This window comes from Phalacrocorax carbo, chromosome 6 (assembly GCF_963921805.1).
Source record: "Phalacrocorax carbo chromosome 6, bPhaCar2.1, whole genome shotgun sequence".
Taxonomy (NCBI): Eukaryota; Metazoa; Chordata; class Aves; order Suliformes; family Phalacrocoracidae; genus Phalacrocorax; species Phalacrocorax carbo.
In genome coordinates, this window is record NC_087518.1 from 18,911,448 (window position 1) to 18,928,572 (window position 17,125).

General features: G+C 41.0%; 1 protein-coding gene across 6 annotated transcripts in view; it reads right to left on the bottom strand.

Moving 5' to 3' along the window:
• Positions 1–3,442: 3,442 nt before the first annotated feature.
• LOC104051543 (store-operated calcium entry regulator STIMATE) overlaps positions 3,443–17,125 on the bottom strand; it is a 45,095-nt gene continuing 31,412 nt past the window's right edge. Inside the window, exons 6-11 of one of the 6 annotated variants that reach the window (XR_010373341.1) lie at positions 16,551–16,628; positions 15,540–15,689; positions 13,058–14,646; positions 10,238–10,354; positions 4,526–4,818; positions 3,443–3,907 (exon numbers count right to left, since the gene is read on the bottom strand). Coding sequence is in view for 3 of the 6 variants with exons in the window: in XM_064454036.1 (XP_064310106.1) it covers positions 3,801–3,907; positions 4,698–4,814; positions 5,215–5,230; positions 14,536–14,646; positions 15,540–15,689; positions 16,551–16,628 (579 nt within the window). In the remaining 3 variants the exon portion in view is untranslated. Of the gene's footprint in view, positions 3,908–4,525; positions 4,819–5,214; positions 5,231–10,237; positions 10,355–10,628; positions 14,647–15,539; positions 15,690–16,550; positions 16,629–17,125 lie in introns of those variants that run through there. The other 5 variants (XR_010373339.1, XM_064454036.1, XR_010373340.1 and 2 more) reach the window with 5 other exon arrangements.

Genomic DNA, 17,125 nt, shown 5'->3' on the forward strand with positions numbered 1-17,125 from the left:
GGAGAGCATGCTTCCAGTGGCCTTGGATTTGCAAGGAAACACTAATGCAGGGCTCAGTAATTTATTACTTCAACAGACATTTACAAGTTCACCGTAAAGAGTCTGTTGAGCACAACCTGGTGTTCCAAGGCTGTGCTTTAAGTAACTTTTTAAAAAATAAACTTCACTTCTTCCAGACAGACTGTTTATACTACTTGCAAATACTCTATTGCTTATAGCAGGACATGTAAATATGTATTTTAACAGAGAAAAAATAAAGCTGTTAAACATTTTATTAACTTCTACAACTTGTGTAATGCTTTAATCCCTTAAAATAGACAGGATTATACACTTAGTGGCCTAAGATCCCCAAGAGTAAAAGCTTTAGCTTTAATTAAATGAGGTTGCAGTTGGTTTTCTAATACCGACATGTAACACTGCACAGACATTAAAGAGCTGCTTTAACTGCACAGATTTAGGCTGAGTGGTTGGCTTTGCCCTGCTCCTGGGTGCACAAAGCCAGTCAGCACCCAGGGAAGCCAGGAAATCCCTTCCACATCCCTTTGTGCCTTGCTGAAGCAGTGACAGGAAATTCGCGTGCTCAGCCTTGCCCTCAGACTTGAGCACTTTGCCCCATTTCTGCACAAACCGCCAACAACGGCCATCCCTGCTGATGTCCAGTGCTCATTGCTGCTAGTGCACCAGGCACCAATCCTGCAGCACCCAGTGCTTCTTATCCTGAGGAACGAACATGCTGTGTAATAACTTCAGGTCACCTTGGAAGTAGGATATAAAATCCACCATCATAACAGGAAATAATTTTCTGTGCAAAATGATGTAAAAACTCAAACCCTGGGGCTTTGTTCAGACACTTTTCTTTCACTGTTCCTCATTGTGAAAATGAGGAAAAAAAAAGGAAGAAAACACATTTTCCATTATTGGATTTATTAGACTCATGAAGATGAAGAGGACAAAAATTTCTCCAGGCAGCTTTATATTTGTTCCTCTTACCTACAGGTATCTCCCATCCTGCAGCAGCATCCAGTAACTTTTCCAGCACAGCAGCAAGGCTGGGGACAGGGGAAGATTCCTGCAATTCATACAGGAGGCATTGCTGTTACAGATGGGGAATGACTTTGTCCCAGGGATATGCTTTTACCTCCAATGCATTATTTTTTCAGATGAGGTCCATCTTAAAAGACAGAAAAAGAAAAAAAGATCCCTGGTTCTGAGCACTTATTGTCACACTGGGAAGCACCACAAATAACTGAACCTGAGGACACCCTGGAAATAAAGCTGTTAGCAAAATCCCAAGTTTCTGGCAGATGACTTACCTTGCTTTCCTGCTGCATCTGCGCTATGCTAAATCAGCACCAGCATACCCCCAAGGCCAGGTCTGAAATACGCTCTCCTGCTACCCAGTCTAGCAAATTTGCAGAATTCAGTCACTTGTATTGTACAAAAGAAAGCGTCAACATTTTGCCCTACTTGTTTCTCTCCATCGTTTTTCTAATTATAAAGCAACCTCCTGCTAATTTCTTGTTACAGATTAAGGAGAGTTTGTTATCACAGAATCACAGAATTGTTAAGGTTGGAAAAGACCCTTAAGATCATCGAGTGCAACCGCTAACCTATCACTGCCAAGTCCACCACTAAACCATATCCTCAAGCACCACGTCTACCCTTCTTTTAAATACCTCCAGGGATGGAGACTCAACCACCTCCCTGGGCAGCCTGTTCCAATGCCTAACCACTCTTCAAGTAAAGACATTTTGCCTAATATCCAACCTAAACTTCCCCTGGCGCAGCTTGAGGCCATTTCCTCTTGTCCTATCACTTGTTACTAGGGAGAAGAGACCGACCCCCACTTCGCTACAGCCTCCTTTCAGGTAGTTGTAGAGAGCAATAAGGTCTCCCCTCAGCCTCCTCTTCTCCAGGCTAAACAACCCCAGTTCCCTCAGCTGCTCCTCATAAGACTTGTTCTCTAGACTCTTCACCAACTTTGTTGCCCTTCTCTGGACACGCTCCAGCAACTCTATGTCCTTCTTGTAGTGAGGGGCCCAAAACTGAACACAGTACTCAAGGTGCGGCCTCACCAGTGCCAAGTATAGAGGCACGATCACCTCCCTGCTCCTGCTGGCCACGCTATTCCTGATACAAGCCAGAATGCCATTGGCCTTCTTGGCCACCTGAGCACACTGCCGGCTCATGTTCAGGCAGCTGTCAACCAACACCCCCAGATCGTTCTCTGCCAGGCAGCTCTCCAGCCACTCCTCCCCAAGCCTATAGTGTTGCATGGGGTTGTTGTTAAACCTGATGTAGGGACAGCTCCAGCTTTAGCAGGGTGAGAAGTTTTTTCCCCACTGTGTTTTGTTTTGGTTTTATCTTCAAAGCTCTGGAAGGGGTCTTTCTCAGAGGAAAATGCTGTGCTGAGTTACCTGTGAGGAACCTGGGCCCCATGGAGGAATAGCATCCAGCAGAGAGAGGAGGCAGGGTCTTGGCTGCAAATAATAATCTTTGAAAGTGAAAAAAATAGGGCAATGCACCAGCAATATCTTTAATTTTTTAAGGAAACCTCTCCCTTAAACCCAAAGGATTTGCTGCTGCCTTATGCACGGCCCATTCTGCAGCCTGTCTGGGAACTTTGTGGCCATTGGCACATTTTATCTGTCAAGTGGTTGGGACAAAAAAGACAAAGATTATATTCTTCATGGAGCAGAGAGACCTTCAATATCACACTCACTTCTTTATTAAGTCTACCCTGTGCAAAATTAAATTCCTTAAATAAGGGTGGCACCTACCTTGCTGTCCCTGGACACGCTGCCAGGGACTCGGGTGTGAGAGAAGCACAGCAGCTGCCAACAAAGCAGAGGATCATCCATGTTTGTGCATAAAGATCCAGCTGAAGGGAAATACTCAAATTTATAACCTTGGGGAAAAAAAGGTTTCATGTTTAATGCAGCAAATCAAGATGTAAACAGAGCTGCAAAAAATCAGCTTCCACTCAGAGTGGGTTTGCTATTGCAGAGAGACCCTTGGGTCATTCTTCTCTTCAGTCAGGTGGGACATGGCACCTGCGTGGCCGGTCTGTCACCCTACTTCTCACTTGATCCAACACAGCCCCGAGGTTGTGAGGCAAAAGCCACTGGGGAATGGGCTGGGAGCCCTCCCTCAGTGCTGGGGCACACTGTCAGCACAGCACCTTGCTTCCTGGCAGAGCCACTCACGGGGCATCCATGACGCTGCTGTGCTGGGGGCTGTGAGGGGGGAGGTATGAGGGGAGGGCCATGAAGAGGGACCTGCTGCCCTGTGGCACACTCCAGCCCCAAGGGGCCCCTGAGGGGTCTGTGCAGTCAGCACAGACTTGGGTGAAGTCTCCAGGTTTCTGTGAGGCCCCTTCGACCAGCCCTTCCTCAGCTCCCTCTTGGTGAGGGGTGTGAAGAAATTGCACTGACAATAAAGCTGTATCATCTGGATGTTTATTCTTTGCATTTGACAGACTAGATCATAGCTTGCAATGCCAAAGTGTCCACAGAATTAATCTAAGCTTAAATTGAAATTAGTCACCACAGTGTGCCAAGCTGTGTCCAACAACCTTCTTTTAATAAACCATTATAGCAAACACTCTTCAATACATAGAAAGCAAGCATGTAATACAAATTAACATGGAAGTTCATACCCTTTGACATGAGTCTACTCCCTACCTAATAACTTACAGCAGAAATTAGCTGCTTAGGTTTACAGTGACTTTAGTTTAAGGGGCAAAGATTTGGGAAAAATGTTATGACAGTCATGTGGGTAAGAGACATCCAGCTCCGCCGTCAGCCAAAGACGCTCTTGGCCGGCCCTTCTTTTGGTTTCTCAAAGACTGTTTCACCCCCTGTCCGATCTTGGCTGAATATGGATGGTGCTGCAGAACCCATTTGTTCTTGGAAAAGAAAACCGGGAGAGGCAATCAGTGAGGTAGCACACCAAATTTTGGGAGTAAAACTAGAGCTGCTGAAATACATTATACACATTTGATATATATTTCATCCACCCATCAACTTCCCAAACCTTAAAGCACAGCACTCCCATCCCAAGCACAGGGCAGCTAACAGCACCTGTAGGTGGTCACTGCCATCGGCTGGCCCCAAATCCCTGCAGATGCTTTAGAAGCTTGGAAACTACTGAGGTCCAGGCTATTATACTGAAAAGGGGTTAAAATTCACCATTTTTTCTTATATTCCCCCACTGGTGGTAGAAAAGCAACACAAAACCAGAGTACCAGGGGTGTTCAGTGCAAGCAGCCACTCTATTCTCTCTCACCTTCTGCCCTTTATTCCCCCCCCCCCCTTCTGCTTCATCTCAAACACATCAAATTCATCCGAGAGGCCAGAAATCCCCTAACCCATGACCAAGACTCCAATCTTCAGCTTGGGCAGTCATTGACATTGGCTATGGGGGGCTTGGTTTGAACCCTGGTTCAGAAGGCAAAGTCAGGGTTCTCCCTCCTGCTTTGTCCAGACAGAGAGAACAATCACTCCAAGCAGAGCCCTGTTGGCACCTCTTGGTGCTGTCAAGATGACAGATGCAAAATCCCAACACAGCCAGGGAAGGGTCAGTGAGCATACTGCTGGCTGCTGTTCCAGAAGTAACCCCCTTTCACCTGAAAAGAGCAATGAAGTAGATGTTTTATTTTGGAAGACTGCTTAGTTGTTTCCATCAAGGAGGCTTACCACACTGCTTCATCACTTGGTAGGTTTTGGATTTAATTTCCCGGTTCTTTGAAAGGTTTCCCCTGGCTCCTTTGAGGTCTTCTTCTTTAATGGGAGGACGCTTCTTTTTCACAGGGGCTGGCTAAGAAACAAATGTATTGCCCACACATCAGTATTTCATGTTCAGAAGCACAGGGAACAAAGCTGCCTTAATATACAGAGGTTTTCATTACAATATCCCAGTTATTTCAATTCTGAGACTCCACACTCAGCTACTCCAGATCTTTGCACAACCATGATTTCACTGCCTTCCCAAAAATCTGTTGCCACTACTACTGTTCGGTTCTGAAATTGTCTTCTGATTGTGCAGCCTTTGAAAGAAACAGAAAGAAATCTTTGAAAGATTGCTTTTTTATTTTTCTTTTTAATTTACTTTTAAGTTTTCTCTGTCCAGCCCTGCCTGGCCCTTTCTGCAAGTATAGACAGGTAATTTAAGAATCTGTCCGATGTTTGGGATGGAAAAAACCCTATTCATTACTAAACTGTGCTTGTGCCTCAGTCTACTTGCTACTTCTTTAGGAAATTGGTCAGAGAGATTTTGAAATCTTATTTAGTTGGAATGGACTTAATGCTACCCATAGTTATTGATCTTAAATTTAGGGAACAAAAGTATCTGAGCACTCAACAGGGTTGTCTACAAGTGTGTGCTGAACACACCTGAAACACTGGACTCGGAACCCAAAGAAGGAAATCTAATGTAGAAACAGATGCATCATCAGGTGGTGCACTGGAACATCCAAGAATTAATCTGTTTACAGTTTATCTTGCTAAAAGAAAGTCAGGATATCATAGGATCATATCAGCCTATCCTTACCTTTAAATCAGCTCTTCAAAGTCAGACACAACATCAATCAGCAGCAGTGGCACCACTAACATTCCCTCTTCAGTTTACTATTTCAAGGACCAGTTGCCAAGGTCCCACCAGGCAGACCTCACGGCAGGGTGTAGGGGCACAAGAGATGTGATTAAAAAGACCCAGACACTCCAACTTTACCAGATTTGCACACTGAACCAGAAATGAGAAACTTATCATACAATTGCTACATACATGGGCCTTCTGATACTTGGGTTTTGGCAGAGGTGGAGCCCACTTCTACTTTTCTAGGTCACTGCCTGTAAAGCTAAAAACAGTTGTGGAGGGAAACAAATCCCTCAAGGCCTGCGAATAGCTGGAGTAGCAGACACAGCTCATGCATGCCTAGCTCTGAGCAGGGGCAGGCTGGCTGCACTGGAGCCTTTGGCACGCTTCCTGCTGGCTGTAAATTCCTGGGAACGCTCAGAATAGCTTGCTGTCAATCCATATGCATGTGTTGTGGGAAACAAAACACTCACGAGACCTCTGGAGAAAACACACTATGAGAAGCCAAAGCAAGCAAGGGGAATAGGGTGGTAGCAAAACCTTCAAAATTCACGACAGCTTTTGTTCAGTTAGATGGTTAACCAAACATCCTTACTGCCAGGGTTTCGTTTGTCCATCTGTAATGAAAATTGGCATGCGATGGGAATGGTCCCACACGCCCCACGGCCAACACAGACAATCACTACAGACCTGTGTTGGCTACAACACAGAAAGGGGGAAAAAAACCCCTTATTTTATTAACAGGAATATGAAACCTGCTAATGTCCTTCCCCTGTTTTCGGCAAGGGACAATAACTGTGAGGCCTCTTTCCACCAAGAGAAGGGATGTGTCTTGGGGATGGGGTAAGGAAAGAGGCACTTGAGATGCACTAGGATTTTCCAGCAGGACAGCTGCTGTGGATTAGCTGGACCCCACCTAAAAAGCAAAAAGGCTGCACAGAAAGGTTACCATGAGCCATAGAAGTGAGCCCTGGACCTGCCAGCACCAGTAGCTGCCAGTGTCGCAACCACACACTGTCAATTGCTCCCAACGCAAGTGCATTTGTAAGCGGGTTTGCCAGGAGCCATTCCCAGCTGGCACAGCAGTGCAGCCTGTGCTTTATCTACTCCTGTCACAAGTCAAAAACTGTTGTTTTACAAGACATATGACTGGGTTTTTTAAAGTCTCCTCTTCTTTGGAGTAAAAAAATAAGCTGATCTGAGTTGCTCTATGTGGTTGAAAGACTGTGCTCTTCTACCGTCCCCATTTTCTTAGCCTCCATCCCACCCACCATGTAAAACTCTTGTGCTGGGCAGAGCTCTGCCATGCACAGGTAGCTTGTGCTGACAACATAACACTTATGTGAAAACATCAAAATTTCTGAGCTCATTTTAAGATTGCTTTGAACCACCAATTATTGAGGAACACAGTAAAGACAAGCCATCAGTTACAAAATGAAAAGTGTGTAATACAAAATTTCAGTCTCAAATATTGTATCCTAACAGTTGCAATTTTCTGTCATGCATGTTAATGTGTTAAGGTTTACACAGGAGCACACTTCATTGTAGCCACGTCCTTTCAAAACTACTGCCAAAATTTCAGATCATTGTCTGAGAAAGCATGTTGGAAAAGCAGAAATCACTCCTTCTGTGAAACACCCCAACCAGAGCAGTGGCAATGTTTTTCCCTTTCTACAGAAATAAAAGTATTTATGGTAAAACAGAACACTTTAAAACTAAATTAACCAACCATGGAGAGGGCAGCTGCTTTCCTTTATCGTCAAATAATCCCTCCTAACAACTTATGTGATAAAATATATAAACAGAGCATTTAAATCAAAACATAATCAAACAAGTCTCAGAGCAGAAAAGCCAAATTCAGTGGTTAATGAGAACAGCTTGCTAATAAGCTATTCCAAGCAAACCATCTAAATCTCTAACATGGGTGCCCCACTCTAACAAAAGCCAGCCTCAAACAAATCTCCCTGTACCTGTGACATAACTGCAGTGCTCACTCGACTGTAATCCCTTCCAAGGTCGTTCCCCGGCTTTGATTAAATCCAGCCTGTGCGCTCTGCAAACGCCTGTTTTTTTCCTCGACTTATATAGAGCATCTAACATGAAGTCATTAGCTGGTCATTTTCCCAAACCAGAACCCAGGATGATTCAGGCTGACAGAGCCTGTTGTTCAAACGTTTATTCTTAGCCATGACTAGGGTTTGCAGTATTTACTGTGCCCTGTGCCTGGGGACGGATGGAGTTGGGGACTGACAAGAGCAGACAGCTGTCACAGTGGGACCATGGGGAAGCCCGATCCACTACAAAACAACTTCCCACGAAGTCCACTGGGGCTTTATTTATAACTTGAAAAGGCAAAACTCTTACAGACAGAAAATTGACTCTGAATTCTCTCGAATGGGAAAAAAAAAAGTCTGTGTTTCTTTTCCAGTATAGTAAAATATGCATTCTCTAAAGATTATATAAACCTAACATCCAAAGCATGACATTGTTCCCTAAATCACTTTTGCACAGGGATCTTTAACAGAAGAGTATTTTGTGTGTATTGGAGAGCTAATAAAACAGGATATGGTTTTACCCTTACAGTTCTACTGCTGAGCTTGCTCTGATGCTGGCTCTTACACAAATGAGAGTGTAAAATCACTGTCTACTTACAGCGGTATTAGTAAATTTAATCATTTCACCTGTCATCTGTATAGGAGTACCTTACCTAGACATGAATAAATAGTGTTCCCCACTGTACCTGCTGACAGTAGTAAAACCTCTTCCAGAACTTAAGATTTGTTCTCTAAAAAATTTTTTAATTAAGAGGGAAAAAAAAACCTCTAAGCATGAACTCTAATTTTTATTACCAGGAGAGGGTTGGGTGGGGGTTTGTTTCCCTTGTTTTTGTTTTTTCACATTAATTCTTTGCATCCTGCAAAAAAAATCAGCTTCTGTGACCGCACTCAACACCTACAAAGAACCAAGACCCCAGCCAGGTATGTTAATGTGCAAAAGGCAGATGTGGCAGACTTGCAAACCTCTTTTACTAGAAACAGACTGTTGTAGTGATAGAAATATGTCCCGGCCTTCTCTCAAGCTCCGCCTGTTTTGTTCAGGCTACAGAGAAGCATGGGAGGTAAAATAAAATTGCTATTTTTCATTATGGAAACATTACATCAATACCACAGCTCTAGTGCCATACGATCAGGACTATGGGATTTGTTGGTTGTGAACCAGACCTCCAGGTGCCCATTTTGACTTTAAGCTGAACTCTTTCCAGGCCTAAGATGATGCTTTCCTTTACATGACTATTGGGGGACTTATTTGTAGGTTAAGCAGCAGCTTGGATGTTATATCCTTAGCCATTCCTTATGTTGAATTTCTATTTTAAACACACAATTTACTAAACTAGAGGAAATGTTTCTGCAGAACAGCAGTACCTGTAATAAAGCAGAAGAAAAAAACACCGACTTTAGGAAAACCTTTAGGAAATTTTTTTCTGTTGTGCAAAGTACAGCTCTCCTATGTTTCTATGCAGCCCTGTAAGCATCACCATTCTGGCGGTACATATTACAACAGGAAAATAACATTCTGCATGTTTAAAGCAAATATTTAGAATTCAAGACCCTTTTTTCAAGACCCTAATTGCTACTACGTATTCCTTACTCAAAAGCAAAAGAGTTATGCTCTCATGGCCATCTAATTTATAAAAAAAAAAATCAAAACACCTTCCACTTGCATGTCACTTGGGGGCAGGAGATGAGGCGCTTCAGAGGTAGGCAGCGTATCCTGAATTTCTTAGACATCCCCCACAGCCTGCACAATTCTGTTCTCTTCATACATTTCCTAGACCAAGGCTGAACAAAAACCAAACCACCATTTCCTCTTACAGGTCATGGGCTAGTTTTTCCTTACAAAAAAAAAAAAAAAATCTACCTAAATCCACAGTTGCTTACATTTCAGAGTAGAAATGTTCCTGTTCACCTGGCTGAGGTCCTGAAATCTGTTAGACAAGACGTGAATGACAATGAAACAAGATAGGCTCATTTATTTAGCAGGGGCTATTAGAAACGCAAATTAACCCTCTTTCATCTTCCGCTACAATATGGAGTGTGGAAGAGTCCTTTGCTGAGGAACTGTTGCAGCTAAAATATGGCTATCACCATCAAGAATTTAGTGAACGTACACACGTCTGGTCACTGTGATCTCTAGGGGACACAGATCTTAAAGACTTGACTTCTCCAGGAAACTGCTATCATACCTCAGTGGACTGACAGGCTTGATAGGTTGAAGATTATTCTCTGAATTCCCTTTAAAGATGCAGTGGGTATGGGGTTTCTTGTGCATAGTAGGTGGGAAGTAATGAAAGTAACGGGCAGACATTATAGAGGACTTAGAGGTAGTAGTGGATCAATATTGTGCAGGTCCAGCCCAGCAGAAGACATTAAACTGCTGCCATCAAGACAGGAAAGGATGACAGCAACAGGAGCTTACCAAGAACAGGATTTCTGCTCTATTCTGGCATAAAGATATCAACCTCTCACCATTTGCAGCCTAACAAAAAAACCCAAACCCAAACCAAAAACCAAAACAACAAACCCCCAAAACAAACCGACCAAGCAAACAAACCTGCCCCCCACAAAAAAACCCAAACAATTACCTGCACTTCATCACATTACACCTTACAGTGAGCCAGCTCTCATCCTACATGGTCCTTCTCGTTTGTCCAGCCCTCTGGAAAATTCATGGTAGATACCTTGCCGTACCTCCAGGGAACCTGGAGAGTCAAGATGGCAGGGAATAAATCCAAGAGGAGCTTGCAAGGATTCCTACAGTCGTAAACAAAATTTGCTACTTAAGAATAGTGGTCCCTGCAACTCAAATGGGACTTGCTATTAAAGTAAATGAATATATTGAAATTAATACCAACATGAGAGAGCAAAAAGCTGCAGTTCTGAAGTTAAACTCCAGCAGCAAAACTTGCTTCACATAATGGTGCATTATAAACATTGAAACACACACTTTTAAACAGAACAAGTATAAAACAAGTGTACAAATCTGTAATAAGTCAAACTTTATTGTAAACCATTATACAATGTAATTACATTAGATACCCTTAGAAGTTTAAGGTAACACCACTGATTAAACAATAGTCCAAACAGAGGGCAGCAGAATACAGCTGTTGGTTTTGCTCGCATAGGCTAGACTCTGAATTCACTTACAGACAAACCCAACATTCAGTTTGAGATGGATACCCACGCAAGACAAAAACACACCTACAAAATAGTCCCTTTTTTAAAGACACTGCAGTTTTACTTTGTAAAACCATAGCAGTCATTTTCAGTACTTGAACTGGAAGCTTTACCTAAAAAAGTTTGCACGCCTATGCTGTAGGTCTACTCTGACTTGATGTGGCTGAATTTATTCGCTTTCATTACTGGCTTCTCCTGTAAAAGCACAGCAAAGTTTGCAAACGTGTTAGTCAAGCACAGTGGCAGAAATTCCTTGTGATGCTCAGCTGTCAGCAGATCATGACAGCCCTTGCCTCCCTCCTCAGGCACAGCTGGAAGCAGAGCAGACACCTGCTGGAGGGGATCACTTTGCATTGCTCTAATTTGCAACTCAATTTCTGAGTTTTTCCCTGAAGAAAAGCTATAGTACATTTTAGTTAGCAACGTTAACATACAGCATTTACCTAAAGTAAGACAAGGGGACCTGAACATTTTAAAGCCAGAACTTGAAAATCACTTACTAGACAAAGCCAGTGTTTTAAATTTATGCAGATTATTCACAGGTCAGATACCAGAAACAATTAACAGATCTCCACTGATACTGCTGCCTCTCTTCTGTGAGTTACCATCCCTTTCTCTTACTTTGGCATATACAACATAGCTTATTTTCATTAAACAGAATCACTTTTTTAAGCACAACCCGAATTAAACCTTTGTTATGAGTTGGCATAAAGAATATTTATCATGTAAAAATTTAGAGTGCCAATTTGAGGATAATGCAAACGTCGTCATGTTGTAATATTATTACTGGATCAACTCTTTATGGAAAATTTATTTCAGACTGTACTGCCAATACATTTCAATGAACAGTAAGACACAGTGAAGCACTAGGCACATACTGCCTCCTCACACATACAAGCTCACAGACAACAGCACTTGTCCTACTTGTGCCTATTGCAAGAATTCCAATTTTCATCTTAGAAAGAGAACTAACAATTTTACATTTTCCGTCTCTTTCACATGATAACAAAGAATGAATAGAAAAAAATTTTGTTATTTGGCTAAGACTGAATAAAATTTTTATCTTAGTGGAGAAAGTTAGAGCTGGTTTTCCCCTCTGAAGATACGTTCCTCCTCTTCCTACTGTGGTATTTAATACACTTCTGTCTCTTTGGCTCATAGTGCTTTACTACATCATCTTGCTAGGCATACCAAAATCTCAAACCAAGTGACATTTAAGCACTTAAGACAGGAAAAATGAGGCATTTATATACCTTTGCTATAACCATCTTCAAGAAACTGCTCCATAGTGCTTTACACTGTTTTGTACTTGGTCAGTAAGTTTGAGGTCTGCTAAAAATCAATGTTTTACATGATTAAGGCCATAATTTTATACTGACACCTCACTGACTAAACACTAGACTAGAAATAGAAATAATTTTGATAATTTAAGTAACTGGAGAAAAGGAGGGAAAAGGAAGATAAAATGAAAGCTTGTACAGTTAAATTTGTGTGCGCTGCTCAGTTATCTCTGATGGTTGATGAGGATAGTGATGGATGTGCAGTGGTATGTAGCACATGTTGAATAGCTTTATTTCACTATCTGAAATAGAACAAATCCTACGCTAAAAAATAAATGCTGACACTTGTGACAAGAGCCAGTTGTAGCTCTTAAATCCTTTTGGAAGTGAGCTGTATGAGACCATTCAGTTGATGAAAATTAATTCCTTGAAGTACTGTGCTTTTGGAGATACGCGCCCACCCAGTGGTAAATAGTCAAGAGAAGATGCAAGTCACACAATCAATGAAAAAAAACAACCCCAAAACCTAAAACTGAGGCAACACTGATTAGGGACTTCCCCCCCCACCCCAATTTCAGAAAAGCTCAGTTTAACTTCCACTGTTATTAGTTTCTAGATTTAGTCTAAAAGAAACACTAGTACTTAAACTTATTGCAGTTATTGCATTTCAGTGCACAGTAATAGAGGTCAGTGGCTCAACTAAACTCACAAACGTTAGGTTTGGTAAAATGTCCCTTCTAACCAGCTGGACATGCCAAGGTGTACCTGAAGACTCAGAACATTGTGTTCACCTCAGCAGCCAAGCAGTGAAAAGGAATGCTGGAATAGTGAAAATAAATACGGGAGCGCACAGTTCAGTATTTACTAAGGCCCAAGAACCCCATTTAAGTGGCCTGGATAATAAATCACATTAAGACCTAGTAAATCTATAAAAAAATGTAAAAATACCTTAAAAAGTTCGGAGCAGTTTTCCAATGAAACTGTTTGGTTTAAGGCTTGGAACATTTCTGATGTCCAGATACCACAACAGATTTGCAATTAAGGTCTGTTGTCACCTCTTTAACACATTGCCTTGTCCTGCACAATGTTTAACTAAGGAAGGAAAGCTGTTGGAAACAATCATTTAGAAAATACGCAAAGCAAAGGGATGTCACTGAAAACACGTATGCTAGGTTTCAGATCAGCACATGTTGTCAATTATCAGAAGACAAGACACTGAGAATCACAAAAATTCTGTAGTAACAACTGTGTTATACCTCTTGGTTTTGCTTTGTTTTTAAATACGAAAGGATAACCAGACTTAATGGAAATTAAAGAGGAGATTTTTTTTTTTTAATCACATTAAATAGAAGATTGTTTTTCCAAGAAAAAACAAGGGGCAGAATTATTTGCAACACTGTAGCACAACTGCTTCAATCAGATCACGGTCCTGTACCACAGGCCCTATATGAGGAAAAGTGTAAGAAATGTTCCGTTTCTTTTGGGTCATTTGAGAGGTATGCACAAGAGACTTGCAGAAACAGAATTAGAGTCATCCATAGATAATTATTTCACAATAACATATCACAACAGATCTTTGCTATACACTAAAGTGCACATTTGTCGAATATGCAAACACCACCTCCTATTAAAAAAGGTATTTTCAAATTATGTGGTCAAAAGCAGACTTAGGACTGCATTTTTAGTGATATTTGGTGACTTCAGCAGCGACAGAGAGCTTCTTCCCTTTGCAATCCCTTTGTCTTAAACCAGGACACAAGGATAAATAAGATTTTAACTACGAATCTTTTGACCTGTTCTGCACAAAAAAGGGAACTGCACCCTTTTCTCTGACAACGAGAATCTTTAAATACAACTGTATGAAAATATAACTTAAATATAAAATAGTCAAATAGATTTGAGGAGACTTGGAAAAAATCTTTGTTCCACCTATTAGTTCCATAGGTACCCGGTAGCAAGTAAACATTTGTACTTAAAAAAATAATGTTAAGTTACAGCTTGTAACCATAATCTATTCTGCTCTAGGAATTATGCTGCAAAAGCCATTTTTAGTAATAAAACACACTCCTTTAACTTAGTTGATTCCTTTTTGAGAACATCTTAAACTGTATCATCAGTAACAACAGTGAAAGATTGCTGTATCTGTTTTCTATGATCTTCTCTGAAACGTCAGATACAAATCCCCTCAGTGACTCATCCTTAACAGCACTTTTTCACACATGATGAAAAGACATTCTTGCATAATTGGTCAGTGTGTCTGTAGTGCAACTGAACTGGAAGTCTTCCAACCATTTGCATCCTGTTGGTAGACCTTGCTTTTAAGTCAGTTTGTATGAAACTGGAGATGCAATTGCAACATTAAAACCCACTGACTGAAGTTTTTGCCATAAAACCTGCAAATACACAGGCCAGGGAATGTGTCATACAGGCAGACCAAAACGATGCTTCTTTTTCTTAATGGGCTTTAAGTTGGTCAGTCTACGCAGGTCCTCTTCAGCTTCTGATTCTTCCATCTCATCATCTGCTGAAATAAGGATCTAAAAACAAATTACGACTTCTGAGTAACATGGACCAAAGTCACACTCTTTTTTCATTCTACTTCCAATCTTTTACTTTTATTATGCTTGCAAAAACCCTTATTTGCTCAAGAAAAAGCTTACAGAACATCACCTGGATTTACTGGCAGTGCTATCAAACATCCTCTCTGGAACCTCCAGTACATTTCGAAGAAGGATGCATGCGCATTAATCTCTACTACAATCACTGACTCTAAGCCCAAAGAAGTGATTCCAGCACCTTCAGAACAGTGGGTGTGGCATGCTGTTAAAACGAGAGCGAGCACCTAAGCTCTCTATCCACACTGGTAATATGGCGGCCATTTTACTAAAGAAAATCCCATACATATGGTACACTGTCTATAATGCAGAAAAGTTACATTAACTAACTCAAGCTAAAACAATTTACCTTCAAAGATACCACCCATTCTTCAGGTGAACTGAAAACTGCCTGCTTAATATAATTTAGAATAAAATTATGCTAAAGCAAGGATGTACACACTTCTCCAAAATCAGGCCAGTTGTCTCTACCATCTTTCTCTCACTTTAAGCTATTAAACTCTTTTTGAATTAAAATTGTCTATTAGTTTTGTATTCTGTGTGGGTTTTTTTTAGAAGCATTTGTAACAGTTCACCTGTGATATTTAAATATATTATGTGTTCCTGCCCATCTGAAAGGAAATGAACTATCATGAGTGGTGCAAAAATGCCATTTTTCTTAACTGTGTTTCAGCTGCCAATGCTAGGAACTACTGTTAGAGGCACATGCAATGAAAATCAAAACTAAGTTGGCAGTATTACAATTAAATCAATGGCATGAGTGATTAACTGGATTGATATTGCATTAATTGCAATAATTAACTCTACATACTTACTTCTGACTCTGATTCTTCATGTGATGCTGCTCTCCTGTATCGGACTTTACTTCCGTTTCTTGAATCTTGTCCTGCTTCCTTTTCTTCAAGTTTAGCTTTTGTCTTCCCTTTCTTCATAAGAAAATTATCTACTACCCAGAACATTAATGCCTGTTGAAGAGAAGTGGGAAGGGACAGTTCAGTTTTCCTCAGAGTAGTATACGTTCATTTGGTCAGTATTTGGACAGAATTAGGAAAACGGCAATAATTCTGCGGTGACCAAACAGGTAAAATCTTTTATAGGCACACAGTCACATGCCTTATTACACACTGCATGAATGCTCTACAACATAACTACTTTATTCCTTTGTAGAAGAGAAGTAGCTGCTATTCAGAGTGATAATATAGTAACTCTTCATGTAGAAATGTGAGCGGTTTAAGCAGACATCTTGGTGCAACAGACTTTTGTTTCTCAAAGGATAAAATTCATGGTTGAACAAATTAATGAAAGGAAAAAAAAAAAATCACCAGCAGTTATTAAATGCAAGGGCACCCACTATCTCTGGCTCTAGTCCCTAGCTCCCAGATTACTGAAAGAGTATACTTTGGGAAGGATGATTGCACACTTGCCCTTTTCCTCTGCTCCACCATAGGCCAGCCACTATTAGCTATGGTCAGACATAGGATACTTCACAGTACAGCTATCCTTAGACCAACGTTTCCTAAAGTAAATTTCATTGTAATTTTATAATCTCAGTGTCAATATTTCAGTATTACATTCAATCTACTGAAGTCATCAGCCCAAAGAGGTCTATGAGGCATTTCTGCACTTCTCCCAAGCCTGGTTACTTAGCTCGATATGGATTTCAGCTTTGTAAAATCTACATATCCAGACATTCTTTAAAACCCTTCCTCTTTAAAAATTAAACTTAAGCACCAAGGTACACTGTGCTTTAAGGACTAATGTTAATTAACACATGGCAGAAAGATACCCAAGTAAACATCTCACAGAAGCACACAAGTTGTACTAACATTAACAAAGAAGGGAACTATCAGCATGACGATAGCCAGCTCCAACTGGGGGTTCTCTATAGGATTCAATAAAACTACCTGTGAAAAGAAAAGGATTAAGTTCAGATCATGGCAGCATGTGCACATAACTGGATTATTAAGTGCAATTGTTCATGTACTAGATAACACTACAGAAATAGTTCATATGATCCAAAAAAGGACAGCTTTGTAGAAGAGGAAAGTACTTAGGACAACTTATAAATTACTACAGATAAGTAAGCGGGGCTGGCAAGAAACTCATCTCTGTCCTTTTTGTTTACAGTCTGAAGTGCTGTGTTAGAATCATCTTGAACATTTTAGAGCTCCATGCTCCCCAGGAACATGCTTTAAGTTCCATCTTTATGAAATTTAAACAGACCAGAGTTTCACAAAATACACAGTAAGAAGACAGAGTTCCCAAAGTAGTCAAGAGCATAGAATAGGGACTAACTGGTTTTAACGGGCTATAACACCTTGCACCATCACTTTATTACATTGCACAGATTCTGTCAAAATAAGTATTTATACAGTCACAGCAATGGCTTCACTAAGCCATT